This window comes from Denticeps clupeoides, chromosome 2 (assembly GCF_900700375.1).
Source record: "Denticeps clupeoides chromosome 2, fDenClu1.1, whole genome shotgun sequence".
In the NCBI taxonomy this organism is placed as follows: Eukaryota; Metazoa; Chordata; class Actinopteri; order Clupeiformes; family Denticipitidae; genus Denticeps; species Denticeps clupeoides.
This window is the reverse complement of record NC_041708.1, coordinates 21813910-21841896: the sequence shown is the minus strand read 5'-3', so window position 1 is coordinate 21841896 and position 27987 is coordinate 21813910. Positions and strand designations below refer to the sequence as shown.

At 45.6% G+C, this 27987-nt stretch overlaps 1 protein-coding gene across 5 annotated transcripts in view; it reads left to right on the top strand.

Annotated features, from left to right (window-relative positions):
* Positions 1 to 24603, top strand: part of slc4a2b (solute carrier family 4 member 2b) — a 31507-nt gene extending 6904 nt beyond the window's left edge. For 2 of the 5 annotated variants that reach the window (XM_028970590.1, XM_028970588.1), the window contains exons 3-23: positions 4281 to 4472; positions 11178 to 11337; positions 11456 to 11703; positions 12224 to 12354; positions 13267 to 13469; positions 15673 to 15809; positions 16924 to 17104; positions 17260 to 17395; positions 17658 to 17925; positions 18008 to 18113; positions 18210 to 18394; positions 18483 to 18699; positions 18986 to 19332; positions 20757 to 20951; positions 21035 to 21262; positions 22010 to 22099; positions 22248 to 22414; positions 22769 to 23022; positions 23242 to 23411; positions 23998 to 24171; positions 24251 to 24331. In XM_028970590.1, coding sequence (XP_028826423.1) covers positions 4413 to 4472; positions 11178 to 11337; positions 11456 to 11703; positions 12224 to 12354; positions 13267 to 13469; positions 15673 to 15809; positions 16924 to 17104; positions 17260 to 17395; positions 17658 to 17925; positions 18008 to 18113; positions 18210 to 18394; positions 18483 to 18699; positions 18986 to 19332; positions 20757 to 20951; positions 21035 to 21262; positions 22010 to 22099; positions 22248 to 22414; positions 22769 to 23022; positions 23242 to 23411; positions 23998 to 24171; positions 24251 to 24331 — 3738 coding nt within the window. In that variant the 5' untranslated portion in view covers positions 4281 to 4412. Of the gene's footprint in view, positions 1 to 4280; positions 4473 to 10936; positions 11072 to 11177; positions 11338 to 11455; positions 11704 to 12223; positions 12355 to 13266; positions 13470 to 15672; positions 15810 to 16923; positions 17105 to 17259; positions 17396 to 17657; positions 17926 to 18007; positions 18114 to 18209; positions 18395 to 18482; positions 18700 to 18985; positions 19333 to 20756; positions 20952 to 21034; positions 21263 to 22009; positions 22100 to 22247; positions 22415 to 22768; positions 23023 to 23241; positions 23412 to 23997; positions 24172 to 24250 lie in introns of those variants that run through there. The other 3 variants (XM_028970589.1, XM_028970592.1, XM_028970591.1) reach the window with 3 other exon arrangements.
* The last annotated feature ends 3384 nt before the right edge of the window (positions 24604 to 27987 follow it).

Here is a 27987-nt window from a genome sequence, read left to right as displayed (position 1 = left end):
TCTACAATCTCTTAAAAAGAAGAGTTTTATTCTTCCACCCCAATGGCTGTAAAATGAATGAATGAATGAATGAATTCTTAATTTTTTTTTGTGTGTGGTTTTAAAACCCTGACTCCTTTTAACGCTTTCTAGAAATGACACGATTGACTGGGAACGGAGGAGAGCGCCGAGTTCCGTGCGTTTGATAAATCGAGTCGGGACTCCGTCGCTGCCAGGGCCACTGAAGGCGATAATCCCGTCCGTCCGTTTCATCCGTGCGCGGGGGTGCAGGGTGTCCCTTTAAATGCCCCCCCAGGGTGAAGAGTCGCGTCTGTCTGCTTTCCTCACCTGTCATCAAGCGCCGCCAACCCGTTTCTTTCATGTTGTGTTGAGGCGGGTGTTGCGAAACCCCCCTTTTTTTTTTTTTTTTTTTTTTGCGCCGTGCCTGGGAGCATGTCAGCCACCCATAAAACTTGCCAGGCAAACTATATTTGCTTCCCTCCCTGTTATTGCCCTGTTTTTGCAGGGCGCCGTTCCTTCATGAGGTTAGCGCTCTTATTGGTTTTTATTTCAGGAACGGCATTTGTAGCGTCAGTCCAGTTTTTCTTTTAATTGTTTCTTTTTATGCGTGTTCAGAGTGCAACCCGCACCTCCTGAATGAATAATGTACCAAACGGAAAGAGGCCCTGACGTCCCTGTAATTTGTAGTTCTTGTGCAGGTTTTACAGAATCTGTTCAGCGCTTGACCTCCTGTCCACCTTCAGGGTTCTGACCCTGGAGCGTGTCGCTTTTCCAAGCAACTTCTCGTTTCTGCGCTGTGGTCGGCCTTCGGCAACCCAAAAATACTGCAGTCGGACTGTCATTAGCTGCGGCCTGCTGCCAGATACGCCCAGGCGCGGCTTTCTCGGCTTGCACCTTGACCACCGCGGCTCTCTGCAGCGAAATGACAGTCAGAACACGTCCAGAGCTCAGAACTAGTTTTACCACTTAGTGGCTGCTTTGTCATCATCAAAAGTCGCTTGGTGATTAACGTGTGTGATTGATCACACACGTTAGCGTTCAGTATAAACCTTCTGGACTGTTTGAAGCCGTCCTGCTTGTCCAACTTAAGGTGGTGGAGAGAAGACAAGAGAGTGAAATGGTGCCTTCACAGCAAAAGAGATGCAAATCTTCAACTTTGTGGGTGGTAGTAGCCTAGTGGGTAACATACTCGCCTATGAACCAGAAGACCCAGGTTCAAACCCCACTTACTACCATTGTGTCCCTGAGCAGGACACTTAACCCTAAGTTGCTCCAAGGGGGGACTGTCCCTGTAACTACTGATTGTAAGTCGCTCTGGATAAGGGCGTCTGATAAATGCTGTAAATGTAAACTTTTTACCTTGTTTAAAGACTATTTCATAGTCCTGCATCTTCAGTTTTCTTATCTAGTGTAAAAAAAAAAAAAAAAAAAAGCAAAGGCACAGAAATGAGTAGGTGCGTCCAAACATTTGACTGGTACTGTAGGTCAGATTTGCATTATGAACTGTCCTCTGAAACCTGGTCAAGCTGATAACAACCCAATTAAAACAGGCGCAGAAGTAATTGCAGCGGTAACAAGCCACGCCCGGTTCTGATGTGAAGGGAACCTGCAGGACTTCTCCCCTCACGCTGCGGCACCACTGGAATTTTTTTATGTGCATAATCTGCATTGGAACATTTCTGCAAAGTGCAGGATATCGCCGTGGAATATAAATTCTTGTGGTGGCGACGCCCATGCCTTGAAGCAAAAGCCTGTTCTGGACCAACTTGGTGTTTAACCATCTAGAACGATGTAGAACGCTGGTTCTTTAATGAAAATTCGCAACAAATGCTTTTATGAATTGCACCAATTTTAATGTTCGATAACGCTTGTGTGTGCGTTATGACCTTGATGTGGATGGTCCGGCCTTCAGAAAGAAGCCATTAGAGCTGCTCATCACGGGGAATTGAGCGACTTCCTATTAGTTTGCTTTTGACAAGTCGAGTGGAGCTTGGCAGGGAGCTTTTCCTGTCTTTATTGTCACTTCCTCACCAGTAGTTAAACACGTCCCAGTTGTGAAATATGACACTTTTTTGTGTGTGTATAGTGCAGCCTTATAGACACCGGCTGTAAGCACTTGGCGTTGCCAAATCTTTGTCAATATGGAAATGTATCTTTTGACTATTGATTTGCACAAATGGGCTCAATTCAATAAACGTAATGATTTAGCTTTTTTCTTTTAAAAAAAACCAACAGACGTGGTTGGGAATTGGAACTTTGATTGGCTAAACTCCGGCCTAGGTTAGTGTGCCGTTTGTGTTGAACTGCGGTGTCCGTGTTGGATTTCGGATTCCCAGGCTGCTTCCCGTTTCAGTAGGAACGCTCCCCACCTGCGCGAAGCGTGAGACCTCCGCTCTCCAAACAGAACCGGCCCGGGTTCCTCACGTAGGCAGGTGGAGGTCCGTATCGTTTCGCCTCAGGCGGGCGGGGCCCGCGGGGTGCCCCATGGTTCCGACATCGGATCTGCCATCCCAGTGGTGGGATATTTCACCCCTTCTGGGAACTGGAGTTGCGTGAGGGAAAGATGGAGTGGCCCTGGTGATGAAGCTCACTGCTGCCAGGTTGCCGTGACAGAATCATGCACCAATGGCCATTGTTACTGTAGGGTGTCCAATTTCCTGCGAATTCCTGGGAAACGGGGCGCTGCATCTGTCTTTACTTTTTCGTTTGTTGTTTCTTTCCTTATCGGAGAAATGGACATCAGAACATCCAGGAATGATTTCAGAAAGAAGTATGCGGTCACCGATTGCTGGGCCACGCATTTAACAACGACGTCACTAATGGTGACCTTGTCATTTTAATGATGCACACAAAAACTTATCACACGAAATGTTTTACAGAATTAAAAATATTTCATTATTTATGGTTCAGTGTTCTGAAGGGGTGGGGGTGAAATAATTTCTCTCTGTTCTCAGTATCACTTCATTATCGACGATGTGGACAGTTTGCTCAAAGCGACCGTGGCTTTCGCAGCAGGCTGGCTTCCCCGCTTCAGCTCTAATCATATCAGCAACCTTCCGTGTTTAAAAGCCACGTATGCTACGTCTGGACTCGATTAGGCTCCCTCTGAGACTTTTTGGGCCCGTTATCGTGGGCGAGATTAGTGCAATGAAAACGCGCCGCGCTGGGCGGCTGTAAGCTCTGGATAAGAGACAAAGGCAGAAATTGTACCTGCACACAGTCTACTGTCTAACGTATGTAGCTGGTTGGAATTTGATGATAAAATCAGTGGGATGGAAGGCAAGTTGTGCCGAATCAATTGGATTCAATTATAAGGTGTTGGTTTGTTGTACGTTTTCTAGATTTGTCTGATTTTATTCTCAATTGAATTATACAGGCTATAGGTCACATGGGAAAAGTTTTTAAAATAAATTATTGTGATGCGATTTTTTTTTTTTTTTTTTTTTTTTTACATAATAACCAGCTGGGATTTTTTATCAGGGGTGTGTACGTGTATAAGAATATTGATTCCGTCAAATTATACGTAAACTGGAGATATATATTAAATTGCATCACGCATCCTTATTCAATTTTATCCCCACTATGTGTGAACATTTGTTGGAAAAGATCAATTTAAAATCCTGTCATAAAGGTTGATGTGGTGCAAGAAACAGAATACAGGTGCCATCCTGCCGGCCTCTCAGATCTGTCGCTTTGTTGAGGGCCACGCGCCACTTCTCCACATCGCTTTTCCTCGGTAGTTGCATCTTATCTCACTCTTATCGGAGGTGGTATAGTTAATGGCCGTGGTTACTGTTTTGCTGGCATTACTATTTTATTACTGGATGTGAATATGATAAAAATGAAAAGAGTGTCAGGAGCTCCACACATTTCAATGAAACCATTTCCCTCTTAGTCTATCGCCCGTAGCATGTGCAAAGCATGCTGGTACAGTCGAGTCCTAATATCGCAATCATTGATCGCCAAGCAAAAGTGGTTCTCACTTTTATGACTACTTTTATTCTATTTTTTTAATTTATTGTTGCCTCCCTGTCATTTAAGCTTTTCAGGGTTGTAATGAATTTAGTTATTTTAGTTATATTTTATTTATTTTATTATTCTTTTTGCACGGACATTTGCACACAAATTTCTGAGGTGATAGTCATGAAAATTTGCCTTAAGGTAATTGAAAAGCCATTGAAAATATTTTGTAAAAACCGATACTCAACGGTTCTTCTCCCTTTTTCTTACTCTGGATTTGATGATTTGCCTTGTGCTCATGCTCCGTTTGCTCTCTTCAGGTTATGCTGCCCATAAGCTCCTGCCTGAGTCCTAGTGAAAAAGAGAAGGGTTAAACCTGACCCAGGTCTGACCCAGTGGGTTTCGCAGAGCCACGTTACCACCTTCACCAGTAGCACAGACGAGAAGGAACCATGAGCGACCCTCAGACTCCAAGCAAGGTCACGGATGCAGTTGCACTGGCTGTCCAGATTGTGAGTACCACACATTGATCCATCCGTCTATCCATCCATCCTGCAGACCTTTCAGAACCTCGCTACTGATGTTTCTGTGATTCCTTCCTGTCCACGATACTGTGACTTGGAAAATGCCATCCTGAGACCTGTGCTGGGAACCATGTAGGTCGTCTGTATAAGCGTTTGATAAAATCAGTGTATCTCCCTGTACAGATCTAGATACTAAACGCATTACATTTGTTTTCAACTTTGCCCCCTGCAGGGGTTCAAATAAACCGTTAAGTGCCGTTGTTATTATTCCTAGTTGTAGAGACATGATTTGATCCAGTAATTCATACGCTGCCACATTACTTTGGGGCCTGGAGTGGATCATTGTTTGTTTCTTAGTTTATTTGGCACTAGCTTCATCAGGAAGCCATTTTCCTGAGATAGACACATTTTTTCTGTCCAGTCAGCTTCCTTCCTTCACCCTCTATCCAGTGTTTTTGCAGCTCTGACAGGCACGGCTGTTCTTTGAGACTCAATGTTGTGGAAATAATACCAAAAAAAAAAACCACCTGCTTTCTGCTGGAATGCTGCTTGTCAGCATAAATATAGAGGAGTTCACCTCTGTCTCACCATGACCACTTCAAAGATGAGATTTGAGTTTTGAGCTGTTGTCAAATTCAGATTGCTAAGCTGAAAACACATTCTCATAGACATTTTTCTACATGTACGTCTAAAGGCTGTCGACTCGTTAAAAACATTAAAAAACCTATTGATTGCACATTCGCCAATGACTTCATCGCAATTAATCATTAAATCACGATTAACCCACAAGACTAAAACTTTTAATATTACTCGCTCACCTGATTCCGTGAAAGCCAGAAAAAACGGCTGTACGGTACTCTAACGGCACTCCCACATGGAGACGGAGATGCAAATGCTGAACGAGCAGCAGCCAATGAGATTAGTTGCTTGCCCCTCGCGGCATGGCAGCTCACAGTAAGCCAAACATCGCCGCGTCGAAGGCGTGAATTTATTGAAATATTTTAAACGCGCTCCTTTTGGCAGGCCCAGGTTTTAGTCTGTTTAGTCAAGATTTTTATATTTTCGAACAAAAAGTCCCACATTTTCGTTGTGAGTAAAGGAAGGAGCTGTATCGTATGCCACTCGTCCAAGGACCCTGGTTGACTGGCGTCTCGACAGCCTGCAGAATCTTGTGATGGCACCCATACGTTGACGATCCACTTTCGTAGCACTTGTGCCGCTCCTTACTTATGCGGCTACCTTTCTTACCATACGAGTGTTTTTATTAAAACAGTAAAGCCCTCTGCGAAACAAATTCTAGCGGAAATAGCGACGTAGCCGGAGGCTTTACCAACATACACGTGCTTTTTTTGGAAAAAAGCCTGTAATGATGCGTCGGCGCAGTTTAGAGACCAAACCTGCCCGGCCCACATATTTCTCCCGTGAGGTTACACGGTGTCTGGTTCTCCTGCGGTAGTCGCAGTGCGCAGCGGGGTGCGTTGGAGGTCAGGATTGCCCTTTCCCTCCGCAAATTTGCCCTCCGTTTGTGCATCTCGGGTGTACGTTTGTCATGCGTTAGTCAGCTCATCGCGCGTTCATTTTCTCCTCCGAGCTCAGCTGGTTACGTGGAGGACTTGTAACCTTCTTAACCTCCTAACTTGAAAAGAAATTTGCCCCACAATCTCCATGCCTGATTACACAAGTTATTTGTCCGGCCCTAACCTTGAGGCTTGGAGTGGCCTTATCACCATCCCCTCGACCAAGGGCAGATTCAGAAGCGCGATAGCGAGGTCGTTAAACAAACGAACCCCAGCAATCGAGTCAAGCCAAATGTATTAGCTGCTTGAGTGTAAATCCGCGGTTTGGGCACCGTAATGGAGATATGAGAGGCCTATATCAATTATTGCCAGACACTCTGAACGTCTTACTAAATTTTGTGCGTGCACGGCCTTGTGTTTTATACGTATTTTTTGCAGTTGCCCAGCAGTTAATGATTACCCCACGCGAATGATGAGTATGTGTTGTCCGTGGGTGTGTTCCTCTGGACAATCAGCATTGCATTTTGAAATGGGGCCCTGCCACATCCACTTCCTGCTGCCGAGGACTGCTGGAATCATGTGACCGCGAGCGGAGGCAGCGGCTCCCAACGCGTTTCGGCAAATAAACAGAACTCTGGGAGATAGGAAATAAAGGCAGAACGTGGCGGCGTGGACTACGTAACGTGGGAGGCTTGATGGATTTCCTTTTCTGGGTTAGTGTGCTCTGGCGCGCCCACTGAACAGAGTGGGAGATGATATTCATAACGGCCGTATCTCAGCGGCGTGCGAAACTGGTGTTCTGTGTCCGTACAGGTGAGGTGAGGGGATTAGGTACGCCGAACGTACAGCTGGCGGTCAAACTGTTCCTCGTTTCCCATGTTTGAGCTGCTGCTTGGTCTGATAAGGGTGAAACTCGTGTTTACACTACTGCTAACGCCATGAAGTCAGAGTAACGCATGTTGCTAAATATTTGCAATATCGCTCTGTGCATTAAAAAAATGTTATTCTTTATATCATTTATTCATTGTGGTGCTGTCTGGGCGATGCATCATTGGATATCTGGCTATTAATTTCCCGGTGTTGGGTCTTTATTTAGAATGTTATGTTTCGCCTCTAATGAGATTTGTTGGCCTGAGTTTATAGGTCTCCCATCGTAAATCCCTGATTGATGTTTGTTTTCTAATGGTCATGTGAGAAGGCGGCGTGAAATAACTTCTGCTCCGGCCCGGTTGGTCTGGCTGCGTTGAGTAATCTGTGAATCCACTAGTCATCTCCTTCACACTGTATAAATGAATCGGTGCCATTTTTCTTTGCAGTGACATTCAAAATCATGCTTATTAAAAAAGAAAAGTGAAGTGAATGTTATTGTGAAGCACTGCAGCACAGCACACGGTGACACAACAAAATGTGTCTTCTGTATTTAACCATCACCCTTGGCGAGCAGTGGGCACCATGACAGGCGCCCGGGGAGCAGTGTGTGGGGACGGTACCTTGATTAAGGGCACCTTGGCGGATCGGGATTCGACCTGGCAACCTTCTGATTACAGGGCTGCTTCCTTAACCACTAGGCCCCCACTGCCCCAAATGCACATTATTAATGCACATTAAACCCATATATGGCCTTTAGAGGATCTGGGACTATATCTCCACTAAAGCAGTTAAAGGCAGATACATATAGGCCACAAATTATTGAACAGAATATGTTTGTAATGAAGCTATATGACTCATGGGTATTTGAATGGCGATCTTCCTGCCTCGTATCGTGCTGACTCGGCGGGATTTCCTCCACCCTCTGGCTCTTGGTAATCTCCCAGTGGCTGAGCAGATCTGAAGGCGCAGCTATCCTCAGGCGTGTCCCGGCTGGCATGGGCGAACACCGCTACCGATCAGGTGCTGATGAGACCAGAACTAGTTTAGGCCACGCCGGGTCTGATGCGTTCCCATGACCCCAATCCATCCGGCTTTCTGCTGATGTATCGCGCTGGCTTTAATTTTAACCAAGTTTGAGAAGCAGATTTTTTTAAACCCCCTTGAGACCAGAGATTTGTTTAAACATTAATTATGAGATTGAGATACGTTTACAAAAGCTCTGTCGTGAACAGGAGACTGCTCTCATGAGTGGGAAATGCTAACAGAAAGCAGGATGTGGTGGCCTAGGAAGCAGTGGTAAACCAAAAACGCCAAGGTGCCACTGAGGTGCCTTTGATCAAGGTACCATGCCCACACACTGCTCACTGGGTGCCTTTTATGGCTCCCCACTGCTCACCAAGGGTGCTGCAGGGTCAAATGCAGCCAAATCTACTCTGCTCAGTGGAACCTTGTGGGTTCAAATCCCGAACCGCCCAACCTGCTCCCTTACCCACTTGGCCACCATTTCATTGTGTGACCGTGTGCTTCGCTTGCAGCGTATCACAATGACAAGATGTTGGATGATTGTCATGTTGAAACAGGGCTGCTGGTTTCTTCGACAGCTTCACACGGTGAATTTAGATGGTGAGGAATGGACCTGAAGATTGCAGGATTATAGTTTATTCATTTTTGCCACAGTACAACCAATGCTTTGAGAGAAGACCCAGCGGGGACTGCGTGTTCTTGTGTTATTTTAGTTTTGTGTAACGTTGGAGGGCTGGACCTCAACATGGGTTGGATAGAGAGACACCTTGTTCAGGTATTTGTTTGACCGGTCATGCCCATACAGAGCTGTTAGTCCTCTGAGGGACAGCGGTCCCTGTTTGCTGTGACTGCGTTGGGGACTGGATCAATGCCAGGCATAGGGTCACCCTACGGACGCCACGTGACCACAGGCAGAAACCACGTTCTAGCTCTCTCTCTTTCTCTCTCTCTCTCTCTCTCTCTCTCTCTCTCTCCCCCCCCCCTTTTCTTTCTTTTTCCTCCACCGGAATGTTTTATTCTGTCGTGATGAGAGTCGCGTCATGGAGTAGTGGCCCTTGGCTCCTCTGGAGGGCCGTGCAGATCTGAGTAGTGTGGGCAGGAGCCAAGCCATGAGTCTGGTAAGTGCCGTGGTGCAGGGCGGAGGACGTGATGTTCTTCAGAATGCTGCACGGAACTGAAGTCCTTAGGCTCCTGTTTTTCATGCATCTTTATGGAACCTTTCAGATTTAGACCTCTTAACCATGATAATATTTGGTTTATAATATTTATTGCATATGTATGGCATTTGCATGCTGTAGTGCCATCATAGTTGATGTTTTTATTTGTCGCGCAGGTTGCTACAGAAAGAGGCGTTTTGTAATGGTCCTGGCTTGTTGTTGTTTCTGCTGGCTCTTCTCTTGCCACACCAACAGTCTTTCACACCGCCCCACCACCTCTGGAGGTGGACTGTGAAATGTTCCGGGGGTGGAGGGTGGCTTTTGCCAGGATGTTGGCCCTACCTTTTTGCCTTTTTGTGGGTCCCTGGGGCTACGATGTTAAGATGTAAAACAGAGCTGTAGTCTTTCATTCATTGCAGGCAACATAAACTTATGACAACAAAATGATTTTTGGATCAGGATGTTTTGTTTCGGCAGGTCAAAGCAGGCCCAACGCACCAGGATTCCTTCAGGCAGCAGGGGTGTGATGCCTGGTATTGTTCTGCTGATGGGGCCGGACACGTTCCCTTTCATTGTGCGCTTATTCCATACGTGGCTTTGTGGCGTGTGCATGACGTCGTGTCCTGGTGGGGTATTGTTATAGAGGGAACCTCCTGAGATAGTCATGCATCGAGAGAGAGAACATTTTTTTTTGAGAGCTGCACAAGCTGAATGTCTGGTCAGACTAGATGTGCAACGTTGTAAATTTCCATTAGGAAAATTACTATTTACTACTATTTACTTAAATTATAATAAAAAATTATATATGCATCTGAACTTAAATTTCTCATCATTAGGCATGTCTTCCCTCAGATTTTTTTGAGGCGTGTTTTTTTAAATGAAGTGAAGTGATTGTCACTTGAAATTTGTCCTCTGCATTTAACCCATCACCCTGAGTGAGCAGTGGGCAGCAATGACAGGCGCCCGGGGAGCAGTGTGTGGGGACGGTGCTTTGCTCAGTGGTACCTTGGTGGATCGGGATTCGAATGGCAACTTTCTGATTACGGGGCCGCTTCCTTGACTGCTAGACCACCACTGCCCCATTTTTTGTCCTATTTGGTCGTGCCGTTTGTCGTGGAGACTAGGAAGCCATATGACTGCATAGTATATTTACCGCTGTCAATCAGGTTCTGCCTTCAGACAGGTCATGGAGATTTCGTGGAGATCCGAGGATTCAGCTGGTAGAGCTGTGAAATGTGGTCTGGCTGGTTTGCCCTGGAACCTGTATTAGAACCGTAGCTCTAACTGTTCTTTGCTCTGTGTTGCTGTGTGTGTGAGGACTGTGGGGGCAGTTATTTGGTGGCTCATCCATCAAGGTTTTTTTGTGTTTTTTAAATGCAAGGTCTCAAATGGTCCAAGTCAGCTGACATGCTGAATTATAGACCAGAGGTCTGATGAAATAATCTCCCATTTGCTCCGAGGTGTCCAGTGTTTATGCCAGAAGTTCAGATGGGAAGGCGCTGTGGGATTAGCACAGGATGAGAGGGGTGTGGCCCGCCCACTGTCACCACAGGTTGCTGGAGCGCCAGAGAGAGCGCTAATCCCCCAGTGACGTCCGATGTCCCTGGAGGAGATGATTGCTTCTGGGTTCCCACAGTTGTCAGGAGACCTCTCGTCTTGTTCTTTTGTTTAATTTGTGTTACTTGTATTCTATTATATCTAATAGTTTGGCAGTGTGTGTGAATTTTTATGCATTCCTACATATAACAAAACCTCCGGGGGTTTCAGTCTGTTTTTTAACCAGGTAGAGAGAAATGCCCAAAGCGTTTTACCCCTTCATCTATTCTTTTTTTTTTTTTTTTTTTTTCTCTCTCCCTTCTCTTTCAAAACAATTCTTTCTGTGCTGTGCTGGTCTTGTTGCTTTATACTGCCCTCTAGTGTTGGTTCAGGTCAGCACTGTTGAACTTTTCCTAAGGTGTTGAAGGGCCACATCCTTTTTGAGCAGGTGAGGTTCTTCTGGGACTTTATGGACCAATCCAGGGTGAGAGGGGGAGAAAACCCTAAACTATCGAGGTCACAGTGATATGGATGGCCAAATAAAGCCACCTTCTGAACTTCTAATCAAACCTGCCCTGTCCTCCTGACAGCCAGAGCAGGCAGAGCTGCGCGGCGCACAGAGGGAGGAAGAAGAGGAAGATGGTGACCTGAACAAGGCCCTGGGGGTTCAGCGCTTCGATAACATCCTCAGTCCCACCCCCAGCGTCCCGGACGAACAGCACCGCACGTACAGCGAGGAGGACTTTGAATGTGAGTGGAACATTCTGTGAGTTTAGCACTAGTACTAATAGTCTTTAGGTACTCTAGCACTCTTAAAAAGGAAGGCCATTTTGTGACTAGATCTTCTTGTGCCTGTAATCTTGTTTAGACCATCGCCACTCCTCACACCACATCCACCACCCCCTCTCCAAACTGCCCTTCGATGGCAAGAGGAAGAAGAGCAGCAAGAAGAGGAAGAAGAGCCGCGACCACAAAGCCTCGCCCCTTCCGAGTGGAGCGTCCACCATAGAGGAGGGAGAAGATGAGGAGGAAGAGGATGAAGAGGAGCCTGTGGAGGCCGCCGGCATCACCTCGCCCCACCCCGAGGATGAGAGCACCGGGCCTGAGAGGGTGCAGGTAGGATCTGCTCTCTAGATTTCTTTGTGTTGTGCATAGTCAATGGACTGATATGGATAAAGAGCGTTTTCATGTGTTCAGGCGTCATTAACATGAAAAGGAACGTTTGAAAGCCACAGAGCACCATGTGAAAATGCCCGCCCTGACCCCTCATGTTCATTTTGTTTCAATCCTTTTCATTGCCATGACTACCTGTAGCATTTGCCGAATGAAATGTGCATTTTCCATCTGCTCGCACCCTTTGTCTTTATTCTGCCCGCTTGCTATCAGAAGGACAATCGCACATTCAGTCACTGATATATGTCTTTGATACTATAATGACTATTATGTATTCAATTAGATGTTCATTTCCCGTTCAAATGTACAGGTGCCTCTAATTTGTTGACGTAAATTAAAAAATACATTTGGACAAGTCTGTGGTGAAGATGAATATAGCATAAAGGGCCTTTTTAAGGGCAATGGTTTGATGGAACCATGCATAGACATACATGGACCTGGTCTTTCTTTTGTTCCAACACAGTTCTTTGTTTCTGATGATGACCCTCCTCTGACCCCCTCCGCCGGATCCGAGAGCCCTCACCCCGCGCGGACGCTCCACATCATACCGGCATCAGCGGTGGACGCTGGCCACAAGGACGTGACGTCCACCGAGTGAGTAAAGCCCCCACCCCCCCTCTTCTTCCTCTGTGTGCCAGCCCTGCCCGGCTTTTCGTAATGTTGATATCGGCTCTTGCACATTTTTTAGATCCGTAAAATTATACGTCCTTATAAACACCAGAGCAGAGAATTGTTCCCTTTCATCCTATTACTGTAACTTGGAGTCACAAGACCTGAGCAGGGAATTGTGGGAAGTGATTTATCTGCTTGGCGCCGACTTTTCATCTGACTCTTTCTCACCCTGTTACGGTAAGAGTGGCGCAATGGGGCCCTAAAGGTGAGACCAAGGGGACGGTGCGTTTCTCGGCCCTAGCAATTTAGTGAGTCAGTGGGGATGCCGCCGGTTTCCACGTCAACCGTCCTTACTTTAGTGTGCCTATCCTGGCCATCTTTTACAGTCCATGTCCATTGTTTCTCCCTGCCGTCTCATGGTGTGTTGCGATCTCGCCTGGAGATATCTAGAGCGTCCCGCTCATCCGGCCCAGTACTCAGTGTCTTTCGCTGTCCCGCACGTGTCTCGAACTCCGTTAGACAGACAAAACCCCAAAAAAAAGCCTTAAAACAATTAGAGTAAAGGTGAGTGGCTTTTACTGGATTGTTTTATATATATATTTTTTTTTTAATAGAATTGTTTAATATAAGACATTGAATATTTGGTGAATTTGGATCTGCATTAAGTTTGAAAATTTCATTTCAGAACATGCAATGACTTCCATTCATTTGTGTTTTGTAATATATGTCGATTTTGGTGGGATCTGTGATTTTTAGTTAAAAAGTCCCTCGATTTGAAATAATAATGTAAATATTTTAGGGAATTGATACATGATCTCTTTTTTTTTTTTTTATGTTTTGTTATAATGGGGCTTACTGTGTGATTTTCACTGACTCTTGTAATTATCCTCACAGAGAACCCACGTCACCTAAAGTAATAGCGTCCGAACCTTCGGCCACCAGCCCACTGCCAAGAGTGTCGAGCCGAAGTTACGACCTCCAGGAGCGCCGCCGCACCGGGAACATGACTGGCGCCGAACAGGCGAAGTACCAGCGCATCCCCACAGACGAGAGCGAAGCGCAGACGCTGGCCTCTGCTGATCTGGATGGCATCAAAAGTGAGATTTTTCAATGGCCCATCATTAAAATACCATAACACATGATGAGGAAATTCATATTTTAAAATTGATTGGGCTAATCTCTATATTTAGAATGGCAATAAAGTAAAGATTTTGTTATAGAAAATATATATGCATATGACCCAGACATGTTTGTTGGGGGTAAAAGGCCATCACAAGTTTCAAGATTTTGAACCTCAGCTTCTGTGTGTCTCAATCCAATTATGATTTTCCATTGCGACTCGTCTATCTGGCCAGAGCTCCTTGTCTGGGATTTTAATGAGAGTTATCTCTGGCAGGCAAACACTCTGAGCTGTCCCTTTAAATTCAACTTCATCAAGCTTAAGGTCACTTTCCGGTTTTTAAGAGATTTGGAGTGTCTGTCTGCATGTGTTTGTGTCTTTGAAATGAAAGTGCTGGCTGACTCCCGGAGCTTTTGGCTCCGGTGAAGGTCAGAATGTAGGTAGGGGGTATGGGTGAGGGGCCAGTGCTCCTGGTTTCCTTGTTCATTTTTACTTTAAACCATGTAGTGTCGGGCCCTCATCCGCCACTGTAAGAGAGTGTAGTTCCAGCCTTCGGAGAATAACCTGGAGCCCGGCCCGAGTCAACTGGCTCCCAGTTGTGCTGGCAGTGACGTCGACAACGACACAGTGGGGAGAAGTGTGTTCGCGGAGAAGACGCCCATCCAGATCTTATCTGATCCGCCTCACACCGGCTTTACGGATTCAGCTGGTCAGGCCTGCTTCCAGATCCAACAATATGTCAGGAGCGCCTTTATTCTGCCATGCTAATTATCCTGGGAAACCGGTTCCCGTCCCTGGCCGACGGTCAGATGCGGGAATTATTATGTTGCCCTCGACCCTTTCTGGCCAGCTTTAGGATGTTAGCACTTACGCTGTCTAATGGGTCGGTGTTGATTCGTGATGGGGTGGTGCTTTGGTTACATGCCCAGTGATAAACGTGCCCAGAACATTGGCTCCCGTGGAACAGGGGTCAACGGTCCTGGGTAATGATCGTGCCACGCCCACCCAAATCTTTTTTTAATTTTTTTTTATTGAAACAGTAAGGAGGTGGCTTATCTGTACTTGATGGGTAGAAGTTGCTCATCTTCTCCATCTTCGACTTCTACTGGCTTTTACCGATATTAGACGTCCATGTTGGATGCTCTTTTTCCAGAACCTCCTTCAGATTTCCCTGGCATTTGGATTGGCGTACGGATATAAAATACCACTCACTTCTCTGATATGGTCTTGAGTTTTTTCGACTTTGGAATTTTTCATCGGTCGAGGATGCCATCTGAGATCTGAACGTTCAGTGACTATGAAGAAACTAAAAGAAAATAATTTTCCTCAATTAGGATCAAGCGCTGTTAGGAAAGGTAGGACCAGGCTCTGCTGTAAATGTTCTTTCCGTTCTATTACAGTTTTCTACCTGACAGTGTGCTAGTCTGTCAGTAAGGGAACCATTTAGAACATGGTTATGGGTTGTAGTACTTGGGTCAGTGGCGTTATCCTGGTAAAATGGGTTCTCACTCCTCATTAGAATCAATCAAGAACACCCATCAGCACGGCTATGCATGTTTGGTGCGTGGCCAGGGCTTGTAACTGGACTCTGAGCAGCAGGGACCGGGGAACAAAAGCTGCCCGGGTCCCCTGGATTTTGTGTGCCGAGATTTGATCCGGTGGCTGAGGTCATTCTGTCAGGCCAGTGATTGGAACAGGTACACGGAGTCCTGTTTTTTTTTTTTTTTTTTTTTTTTTTTTAAAGGAATCCTCGCCGAGCTGAAGTCACCCCACAGGACCCTTTTAAGCAGAGTTGTCTGGGTTTACGGCTCTGTGTCAGCGTCACCTCCGTGTCACCTCCAGTTTTCCGAGCCTTTTCCGAGCCTCCATTATAAATACCTACTTCTGTGTATCACCCTGCTATTATTAAAAATGTTCACGTATAGCCTGTTGCATGATGTTCTATGGCATGTTCAATTAAAATTGTGTGTGTGTGTGTGTGTGTGTGTGTGTGTGTGTGTGTGTGTGTGTGTGTGTGTGTATATATATATATATATATATATATATATATGCATATTTAATTTTTTGTTACATTCAGCAAATGTAAAACAAGTTCATAGGCCAAACTAGCCAAACGCTAGCATCATATGCTTTTTGCACCCTTACCGTCACACTCGTCTCTCTGTTTGTCTTTGTGTCAGGTCATCGATTTGAAGATGTTCCTGGGGTGCGGAGACACCTCGTCAGAAAGAGCAACAAAGGCCAAGTTGTGCACATCAGCAAGGCCCACAAAGAGCCCAGCACCCGAACACGAAAACTGGACCGCACACCACATGAGGTGAGGCGTTTCTCATACCACAACATTAGAAAAGATTAACTAACTACGCGCCCAGCCCTTTTGTTGGTGTGTAATTATTTATGACATAAAATGATCTCAAGATAGTGATGTTAATGATATCAAAAAGTTTAAAATAGGGAGGATCCTGTAGGCATGATTCACAGCTCTCACACCCCCCAACCTCCTCGCTCTGGAATATTTGAACCCCCTCTGGTTTAAATGCCACGTTTTAGAGCACCTTTGCTCATAACACCCTTTGTGCTCTGTTATATCTGCACCTCAGGACCATGCCCACTACCAATCCAAGCATTCTGATAGGTTATTAGAGCTTTAATCCAAGTGATCACTGTATAACATCTTTATATTTATTTACGCTCCAGCCACTTAAGGGTCAGCCATGGTTCATCAAGTTTGTGTGAGAAACTGTGCTCTGGTCACCTGTGCTATAACCACACCCCCTCCCTCCAAATATGCTCACCTCACGTCCCCCCAACTCATTGCTTTTAACTGCGAAAGGGAGGGGCTTAGGGACCTAATTAAAAGTGAATGACTGAACGATCTCCTATCCTTTCACACCCTGGAAGAATGCCACTAGGGATCAGCTCAGGTAACCGGACACCCGGGGCTCATGAGAGCTGAACATGTTTTATTAACACGCTCAGACCCCCCTGGCACACAGGTAAACAGGTTCCTCCCTGGGTCTGTCTGTGTCGGTGTGTGTGTGTGTGTAGATGTATGGCCCCTCTTTGGTTGTCTTTCTGTCCACACCTTGGCTTCCACGCCCCACGTCCAGTCAGTTGCTCTTTGTCGCTCTGCCTCTCAGCCTGGTGACATGGTCCTCCTGGACGTCTCCCACCAGGCGTCACGGCATCACGAGGTTAGAGGTGAACCTGTGTGTGTGATGTAAATTTTTTCTCCCCTTGTTTAACGGGCTAACATTCAGCATGGACCGGGTTGTGCTGCAGCGCTGCTCTTTCTGGTTTGACTTGGTTTGTATGGTTGTCGTCACTCTGGTGTTCTGGTGTGTGCTGCATGTCAGGTCGGACATCAGAGGTCATGCTGAAAGCGACGAGACGCTTGCGATCGTGACGCCGCTGTTTGTGTGTCCGGCCAGGTGTTCGTGGAGCTGAACGAGTTGATCGTGGACAAGAACCAGGAGCTGCAGTGGAGGGAGACGGCCCGCTGGATCAAGTTCGAGGAGGACGTGGAGGAGGAGACGGATCGCTGGGGCAAACCCCACGTGGCATCGCTCTCCTTCCGCAGCCTGCTGGAGCTCCGGAAGAACATTTCTCATGGTGAGTTCAGCATGACATGATTCACAGTAATGCTAATTTCAAAATATCTACAGTATGAAGAATTCACAAAAATGGCGGATAAACTACATTTGCTAAATGTTTTAGCATTACCTTAAATTTAATTTCTGAATAAAGTGATGTTTGGTTGGTCTCAGGCGCTGTTCTCCTGGACCTGGACCAGAAGACCCTGCCTGGCATCGCTCACCAGGTGGTGGAGCAGATGATCATCTCAGACCAGATCAAGGCTGAGGACCGCGCCAATGTTCTCAGGGCCCTCCTGCTCAAACACAGGTGAGTGAGGAGCTCTCTGGCCTGCTGCTGCCAGCACGGCTCCCCAGATGAATTGTGAATGAGGGTAATGCATATGGGGGATGCTTTTGACCTCTTGCAGAGGAATGCATGGGTTTCCATGTTTTTTTCCTCTGGAATTGAAATATTAATTCCTCTCTATTGACTTTATTAACCGCAACTGTGGAACACTGAGCTCTTGCTGTTGGTCCTCCACACTTTCCTGCCTTCCCATATCCCTCAATGATTTTCAAACTGCTCATAGATCAGTGCTGGACCCCCTCCAGTCCCTCCTCCTCCGCCTCACCCGCTGTCTTCCCTTCCTTCCCTCCTCCCCTAGCCACCCGAGCGACGAGAAGGACCACTCCTCCTTCCCAAGGAACATCTCTGCCGCCAGCCTGGGCTCCCTCATCCACCACCACAGCAGCACCAACCACATCTCCGCCCTCGAACCCTCAGTCACTGACCCACTCATGGGCGGCACCAGTGCTGGTCCCGAGGGCGAACTGCACATTGACATGGAGAAGAACGATGTACGTCCCAGCAGAGCTTTACTCGTTCAATACACTTCTAATTACATTTAATATTCAAAGCCAGACATGTTTGCCTCGACAGAAGGATTCTATTTCCGCTTTGGGAATGCACAAGTCCAAGTCGAAGCATGAACTCAAACTCCTGGAGAAAATTCCAGAAGATGCGGAGGCTACGGTTGTACTTGTTGGTGGGTTTCTGTCCTAGTATTCGGCAAAACGTCAGCTTCACTACCGAGTGGCCCAGTATGGTCAACGGCAATTGCTTTTCATTTTGTTGGCTGCAGGCAGCGTGGACTTCCTGGATCAGCCCACCATGGCGTTCGTGCGCCTGCAGGAGGCGGTGGAGCTGGACTCTGTGCTGGAGGTGCCGGTGCCGGTCCGCTTTCTGTTCGTCCTTCTCGGCCCACCCAGTACCAGTGTGGACTACCACCAGATCGGCCGATCCATTTCCACACTTATGTCTGACAAGGTGTGTTTGCGTTACTGTAGAGGGAACGTTTTTTTGGGACGTGCTATCGAGGCACAACGCTAATTATCGATTCGATCTTCCCAACCAGCACTTCCACGAAGCTGCTTACCTGGCTGATGACAGGCAGGACCTGCTGAACGCCATCAACAGCTTCCTGGACTGCAGCATTGTGCTGCCGCCGTCGGAGGTGGGCGGGGAGGAGCTGCTGCGCTCGGTGGCGCGCTTCCAGAGGGAGATGCTGCGCAAGAGGGAGGAGCAGGAGGTCAAGCTCATGGTGAAGGAGCTGAAGAGTCCAGAGGAGAAAGGTACGGGGCACCTTTAATTTTATAACACTTCAATTTTGGATTTGTACTTGTACAATTTTGACTGTGTTAAATAGAATTACATTACAAAAAAAGAACTAAAACTACACTAAAATAGTGACTGACTAAATTAAGACTAAAATGGTTACATTAGTCGACTGAAACTTGACTAGACTGAAATGAATATGAATGTAATAAATAAAAACTAAAATGACAACTTGATGCAAAACTAAAATTAAGACAGGCAGACAAAAACAACTATAGCTCACAATGTTCATCTTTCCCCCAGGAGCTCCAGAGAAGCCTGGTGACGACCCTCTCCGGCGAACGGGTGTGCTGTTTGGGGGCCTGATACGTGACGCGCGACGCCGCTATCCTAAATATATCAGCGACTTCAGGGACTCGCTGAACCCCCAGTGCATGGCGGCAGTCATCTTCATCTACTTCGCGGCCCTCTCCCCCGCCATCACATTCGGGGGTCTGCTCGGCGAGAAGACGGAGGGCCTGATTGGCGTCTCGGAGCTCATCGTGGCCACGTCAGTGCAGGGCATGCTCTTCTGCCTGCTGGGGGCCCAGCCACTTCTGGTGGTGGGCTTCTCGGGGCCCCTGCTGGTGTTTGAGGAGGCCTTCTTCTCTGTGAGTTTGTTATACTGTGTGCACTCTACTTGCGGTTTGAACTGGGTATCCCCGGATCCTTGAGTCTTAAACGAAAATGTCTAAAAAAAAATACTGCAGACCCAATAAAATCTTTCCACTCGAAATAATTTGGCGGATTTCTAATACCTGTTTTGCATTTTTGTGTATGAGATCAAAATCAGCGGAACCACCAACATTTTCCGGTTGTGTATGTGTGTGAGGGAGGGGGGCTTTTTTCAGGTATGCACATTAGCAGTTTTGCCAGAGCTTTCCATCCGGCCCCCCAATGGAAAATAAATGGATGTCTACGGAGGTAGACAGCTAAATTCTGCACTCACCGGCTGATGTGTTTCTGAGAGTGGGGATTCTTCATTTATTACAAATTTCTGATATTTCTGAATCCGGAATAGCCTAGTGAGGAGGGAAAGGTATTTTTTTCGAAATCAAATGAAACACGCATTTAATCTGTCAGTAATCTGCCAGTGATGTAGCGTTGCACACTTCCGGGTTCATGAAGTATAGTGTGCACGTGGAAATGACGTGGAATATGACAGGCTAAAAAAGGCTAAAAAATAACTGAAATATGGAGGGAACATTTATAATATATATATTACTTCAAACATCATATAACATCAAATAATAATATATTACTTAAGATTCAATATTAATATTAATTGCATTTTATTTTAGAAGAACATTTGGCCCTTACAGTGTCTGCCAAGAAAAACTTAAGGTCTTAAAAAGTCTTAAATTGTCATCTTTAGATAATCTGTTTAAAGTGAAAGCGAAGTGATTATGACATACATGTGTCCTCTTCTTCTAACCATCACCCATGGTGAGCAGTGGGAGGCCATCACAGGAGCCCAGGGAGCAGTGTTTCGGGTCCTCTTCCTTACCCACTAGGCCACCACTGCCCCAAGTGTCCTAAATTGACCAATAATTATTCTCACATGTGAATAGGCACAGACACATTTGATAGGACCAGAAAATGATTAGGGACATGGTTGAAACATGTTAGCAGTAGCATTTGTCTGTTGAATTATCCCTTGGAAAATACAAAGTTAACGTAAACATTAGCGAGGAAGCTAAAAAATTTTTGCTTGGGCTTTCAAAGCTAATAATGTTAATAATGTTAAATAAATGGCAAAAACATGTTTATTGTACTCTCACACCTACATCAGGGCAAAACCCCCCTAAAAATACTAAATGCAGCTGACAGGATAATGCTTCGGGAAAATTGGATACGTTGATTTGACTGGCTGACGCTTTGTTCTGTGCTTGCAAACTTCTGCAATTCAGTTTAGCTACATGACACCACCCGTTTTTACGTTAGCTGGCTTCCTACGTTTTTCTAGGGATATAAATTTTTATCATGATCTTTGGACTGTTTAGATCGTTGCTCATGTGTTGGTCCTGTGTTGCAGTTTTGTAAGGACAATGAGATGGAGTACCTGGTGGGCCGGGTGTGGATTGGGTTCTGGCTCATCATCATCGTGGTCCTCATGGTGGCGTTTGAGGGCAGCTTCCTGGTCCGATTCGTCTCACGCTTCACCCAGGAGATTTTCTCCATCCTCATCTCACTCATCTTCATCTACGAGACCTTCTCCAAACTGGCCAAGGTGAGACCCTCGGAAATTCACTGCTTTAATTACATGAAGATAATTACATTAAAACGTTGCTCGTCTTTCATTGTCTGTTACAGACTTTCCTGCAGCACCCACTGCGGCGATGCTCAATCACTTACGCCGACAACAGCACAGCCGACAACACCACCGCTAGTATCTTACCAGCAAATGAGACCATGCATGTCCCATCCATCGTTAGTGGAGAACCCAACACCGCTCTGCTTTCCCTGGTTCTAATGTCCGGAACGTTCTTCATCGCTTTCTACCTGCGCAAGTTTAAAAACAGTGCCTTCTTCCCTGGCAGGGTATGGCATTCTCCAAATATCAGAAATCTTCATGAATGGTTATTGTAGTAGCACAGTCATTTGCTACCAGTGTCCAAAACATACATACTGGCAACACTAGAGATGAAAGTGATTGTTTTTGTCATTGTGCTACATAGCAAGCACAGCATGCGGATTCTTAGTGAGCAGTAGGAGTGTTGAAATTAATCTCATAATCGATGCATCGCAATGTAGACATGGACTGTTCTAATCGATTATATCATAATGACGCCGCTTGCTGATTTTCTGATGGTGGAATAAAAATTCTCGTTAAAAAGTAGTGGCGGTAGTGACTGTGACAGCCTGATCTGAGTACAGCGCCACTTCGGGTAGGAGTTCGGCCTCGTCCACACAGACATTCGAAACGAACGCCCTCTGAATGCAATATGCATTTTTCTGTGCTGCGTTCACTTGATTTTGTTTTATTGCTCGTCGCTGTTTGGAAATTGACGGCAAGAAAACTTGGCATGCGGCATTTACTTGACTGCATCCGAATGCGCAGCCGACCGAACAGAAAAAGGGTGCATGTCCATGTGAACAAGGCCTTAACTCTCATATCATTGACTTATTTTGAAAATAAAATGTGAAGTAATGTAGAAAAATGTTTGTGATTCATCGATAATCCTAATCGAATCGCGGGACCATTCCTGGTTTATGAAGGGTTTAGGTGGGGTGTGTTCATATATGGCAGGTGTGAATCACACTTGACTCCCCGTTGTTCTGTTGCAGCTACGAAGGGTGATTGGGGATTTTGGTGTTCCCATTGCCATCCTCATTATGGTACTAGTGGACTACAGCATTCGGGATACATATACGCAGGTAAATGGTGCATTTCACTATTTGGCAAAGAGATTTTTGTTCTGTTTTTGAGAAGTCAGTCCCACTCTGCAAATTTTAAATAGAAATTGTAACGCCTTGGTCAATTTGGTCAAGCATGCTGCTTACCTTTGTCTCCCACACTTTCCAGAAACTGAGCGTGCCCAGTGGCTTCTCTGTGACCAGCCCGGACAAGCGAGGATGGATCGTGAATCCGTTAGGCATGAACCAGTCATTCCCCATCTGGATGATGGCAGCCAGTATCCTGCCAGCCCTGCTGGTCTTCATCCTCATCTTCATGGAGACACAGATCACCTCGTGAGTGTCCTGTAGCACGATGCGCAAGCCATGCAATTATGTGAATATATCTCAAATAAATAAATGTTTATAATTTTATATTTTTTGATTAAAGCTACAAATAATACTATGGATCTGTGTGCAATATGTTTGCAATATTTGTTTGCATGATAATGCAGCGCCATCTAGTGATTTAGTTACACGACAACGAAAACTTATTTTTGTCTGTAAATAGTTCTGATATTGATACATGTAGTCACCAGAATTGTTTTCCGTGTGACGCTAGATGGAATAACAGCCGGTAATGTTCTCGAGGGACCCATATTTCATTTTTGATTCTTGCTTCCTGTCCACCCCCTTCTCTGGACACCGCAGGCTGATTGTCAGTAAGAAGGAGCGGATGCTGGTTAAAGGCTCCGGCTTCCATCTGGACCTGCTGATCATTGTGGCTCTGGGGGGAACCTGTGCCCTGTTTGGCCTCCCTTGGATGGCCGCGGCAACAGTCCGCTCGGTCACCCACGTCAACGCTTTAACAGTCATGAGCAAGGCCGTCGCCCCCGGAGACAAGCCACGTATTCAGGAGGTCAAGGAACAGAGGGTCACTGGGTTCCTGGTGGCCCTTCTTGTAGGTACGTCTGTTGGCTCAATATTGCAGAAATAAATAAAACGACATTTACAATATTACATTCAAAATAAATGCACACTTTGTCTATGATTGTGAAAATAAGTTACATCCTAGCTTTTTCCACAATATATTTTATAGAGAAAATTTATGTGATTATGTACAGAATATAAATTGGTATTGCACACATGTCCGATACTTGTCTTAACGCAGTGTCCCTCGTCAGGTCTGTCCATCGTGATTGGTGAACTGTTGCGCCAGATTCCCATTGCCGTTCTCTTCGGCATCTTCCTCTACATGGGCGTGATGTCGCTGAACGGCATCCAGCTGACTGAGCGAATCCTGCTGCTGCTGATGCCACCCAAGTACCACCCGGACCACACCTACGTCCGCAAGGTGACTGAATAACGTGACTCATAAAAGTAAAAAAATTATACTAATGAAGGAATGTTTTTATTGTGCCCGAGACTTACAAACCAGTCCAAGTTGTTCTGAACTTGACAATTTCTAACACAACTCAAAAGAATCAAAATCAAGCATAAAAAAAGAGCAGAGGGATTTCAAATGACGTTGCTTTAAATTTAAAGTAGTTTCTTTAGGAAATGTCACTGTACCGATGTAATATGTTCAGTCAATATTCCAGATCCTAATTAAATTTTTTTTCTGGAATCTGAGGGACAATGGGTTTTCCCATTGTCCATATTTTGTGGATTATTACTAGTAGTAAAAACATCATATCAGGATCTCCTTGTTTCCCAAGTATAGCGAGTCTCATCTGAATGGAAAGCTAGTCTCAAAAATATCTAACAGGTTTTACAGTAATGTATTACAATTACATCTGATTGGATGCTGCTGGATGAATTCATAATTTGTATAAGATTCATAGATTATCAGATAAGATTTAAAGCTAATTTCTATGAATATGTTCCGTGTCATATCGATCATTGATTGATGTTCAGTTTGACTCTTGCCACGTTGCCAGGTGCGGACTCTGCGTATGCACCTATACACGGCGGTGCAGGTGGTGTGCCTGGCCGTCCTGTGGGCCGTCATGTCCACCGTCGCCTCGCTGGCTTTCCCTTTCGTCCTCATCCTCACCGTACCCATCAAGATGTTCCTCCTCCCACGCATCTTCAGCTCTCGAGAAATGCACTATGTAAGTTCCCCGGATGCGCCCCGCCCCCCTCTGTTGACATCTTGTGACGATCTTAATGATTATTTCAATCTTTTGACAGCTGGACTCCGACGACGCAGAGCCCACCTTTGATGAGAAAGAGGGTCAGGACGAGTACACAGAGATGCACATGCCCGTCTAACGCTCTGGCCTGTGACATGGGACCATGGTGCCTTTATACCCCACCCACCCAGACGCTCTGACAGGGAGACGTAGACCAGCCAGGATGCAGAGACATTCCCGACTTCACTTTTATTGAAAACCGTTGTCCGTGGCAACACTAATCACTGTGCACCGTGTATTCTGTGCCTTATGAAAGAATCCCATTGACTGGAAAATGGAGACAGCTGGACATTCCCCTCCCCGTCAAAAGCCACTTTTATGTGGTAATTGAGTATGAAAAAAAAAAAAAAAGAAAAATCCAAAATGCATTTTATTGTATTTTTATATTTATTTTTATATACATCACTACACATTTCAGAAGTGTCATAGTAGGCAGGTTGTGTTTGTGTCTTTAGGTTGTGTGGAGCTTTACGTTTGACCGTCATTGTACCAGGGAGAATGTTCCATCTGATTTGTATGGGTCTGTGACCTCAACGAGGAAGATGATGATGATGATGATGATTATGATGGTTGATGATTATTTGAATCGGCGATGCTGCCAATGTCACTCAGTGAGTTTGTTACGTGGAAGTGCAAGACAGTCCCTACACCTCGAGTAGACTGGTGGCCAGTTGCTGCATGGCGCTGCCAGTTGCCAGTAATCTCAGCTGAGTAACTCTTTTAGAACGTTTTATGCTTTTTAAGCTGAAGCAACAAAATATATATTTTTTTTAGCTGATTTTCAGAAGCCTTAAAATTTCACATCTTTAATGAATGATAAAGTGCCAGTTGATCAAACATTTCCTAACACTTAGGAGTTTCTCTTTATCAGTATATCTTACTAATGCCTTTTAATAAGTAACTCTAATGAGGTGTTACTTATTAACGTTCTAGAACTTTTTTATCGCTGTAGAAGATTTTTAACATTTTACTTTTGGGTGGTGGTCTAAAATATCCATCTGAAATTAGGGTATCGGACACTGCACACAGGTTCTAGATGTTGGTCGACTGTCGGTTTCTCGTTTTTCACTTACGTACACAAGGGAGCTGGAACATTTCTGATGTATGTGTTCGTGGTGTGTCTGTATGTGGTCGGAAGGAACAAAATGATCCCTGTTAATAATTTGTGTCAATCAGTTTAGTGGAATTATTATTATTATTATTATTATTATTTTTATGTGGCTGGATGTCATCATTTCCACATTCCTCATTTATTTTTGTGTTCCCTTTTGTTTAATCTGTTTAGTGTGTATGTGTAATTTTCTTTAATACAAATTTGTCAGTCTAACATTCTGGAGTAAATTATGCATCTCGTTTTATCTTAAGTCTAAATTATTGGTGATTTATTAAAATGTTATAGATTTTATGTTTGATCTTTTTTGTAAATGCTGCATATCTGCTCTGCCAGTTACAGTATCATATTAAACAGTCAGAAGTGCCACCTCACAACATTTTACAGGCTCTTAAGAACATCAGCTGTTACCACCTCAATGGCCACTTTATTAGAAATCTTTTGGCTTTGCAATAATTATCATAAGCAATAATTAATACGCACAAGTTCTTCTGAGTATGATTTGGATGGGGTCTTATTGGTTTGTATAAAATGGCCTGTTGGTGTGTATTGCAGGGTTTAAATAAAATTACTGTTTTAAATGGGTAATAAGGTTGAATTGTCTCAATCATGAGATTCTGGTTCATATTATATCCAAGACAAAATAAATAATTGCTATATTGGCCTTGTGATCTTAATTATTCCTTGGACAATTAGGTGTCTAAGATCCATCCTTGAATGAAACCCTGGTCCTGGGGGAAGCTGGACCTGGTTCATATTTTACGTTTTACCTGGGGATTCTTCTCAGCTGAAGACAGAAGTAACAAGAAATAAATTAGATTTCAGCTCAAAGCTCAAGCAGACACACCATTGTTGAAATTAATTAATTAATGAATTGTCACACATAATAAAGTGTGTTCTCTGTATTTAACCATCACCCTTGGTGAGCAGTGGGCAGCCATGACAGGCACTCAGGGAGCAGTGTATGGGGACGATGCTTTGATCAAGGAGACCTCTTTGAAACCTTGGCAGTTCAGGATTTGAACCCGAAACCTTCCAATTATGAGGCCACCGCTGCTCCTGTTGGTTGACGTTGCAGCAACAGTTGATCATTTGCTTCAGAGGAACATCTAACCCCACCTAACCCCACATTTAATGTCACTGGTTGAGTTTGTGTTAAGTAAAGTGTGTACATAATTTGGGGCAGTGGTGGCCTAGCGGTTAAGGAAGCGGCCCCGTAATCACAGGGTTGCCGGTTTGAATCCCGATCCGCCAAGGTGCCAGTGAGCAAAGCACCGTCCCCACACACTGCTCACTTTTTAATAATTCAAACAATTATGGAAAAAGGTGGTGTAGTTCTTCAGCTGACCAGCAGGAGACAGCAGTGTAACTGTCGATGATTGTGTAACAGCGTCTGCCCTCAGGAGGTCCAGCCCTATCCAAAAACCAGATGAAAACAACCTGAGCCGAGTTGGACCAACAAGCTTCGTCCCTTCGCTCCGCCTCTCCTGGGCACCTACTGCTCAGCAGTCAGGGATTTCCTGCTCATCTTCGGGAACCCTGCAAGGAACTCCAGAGGGAACATGGCTCCTGCATTCCTGGTTGTGCTGCTTGCCGCTGGAACCCTGCTTAGCTCCACCGAAGCCCAGGAGGCCTACGATAATCTGCCTGAGACCTTCAAGAAGGGAGTGGACCTGGCCGTCCAGCACGTCAACTCCCACGCCAACATTCAGCAGCTGTTCCTCTTCTTCAAGAGCCTTCAGAAGTCCAGCATCGATGTGAGTATGTTCTGGAAAAGCGCAGCCGTTTACCTCTCGTGTGCAGTGCTGGTGAAAATCCGAGTTCTTTTCCCAGTCGGGATTCAACGTGAACGTGATCTACCACCACTTTTACCTGAAAGCCACCAAGTGCTCCAAGGCCACAGAGAATCCAGATACAAAGAAATGTCCCTTCAGGAACGACAGAGTAAGTGCTCCCTTTATCATGCTGACCTTTGACCTTTCCTAAAGGTTCCCTAAAGGCATACTGTACCCGTAAACTGCATTTAAATTGATTTGGATTGGTCTGTTCACTCAGCCCCTCATTGACTGCGCTCTCTGCTACAAAGCCTTTTCCGGGAAGATTGAAGAGAACCCTGTGCCGTATGTCAACTGCGTCCACAAACCGGTGCTGACCGAGGTGAGCGTGTCCCTGCGGCCCCGAGCCGCCTTAAAATGTCTCCGGGCCCTTCTAACCTCGCGCTGTCCACGGCTTCAGGAGATGAAGGCGACTCGAGTGGAGCGCTGCAACGCCATGGGCTACAGCATCGGCGCCGCGACCCTGCTGGCGTCGACCGGGACAGACTGAGGTCCAAATTCCGTCGTTACGACACTCCCTCTCATGTCAACAGAGGGGAGGCCTTCATTCTTCAATAACTAGTATTTAATAACTAATAACCGACCACAGGTTAATCATTTATTACTTATTATCATTTTGTTTTTTGTAAGGTTTAATAAAGGAGCTTTGACTGTCTACCACACTGTTTCAAGTTGTGCAGAGTATGGCGAAGGAGACAAATTAAAAAGACTGAAGTGTGTGTGTGTGTGTGTGTGTGTGTGTGTTTGTGTGTTTTTCTCCTGCTGACCGGCAGTCTGCAGCACTCGTAC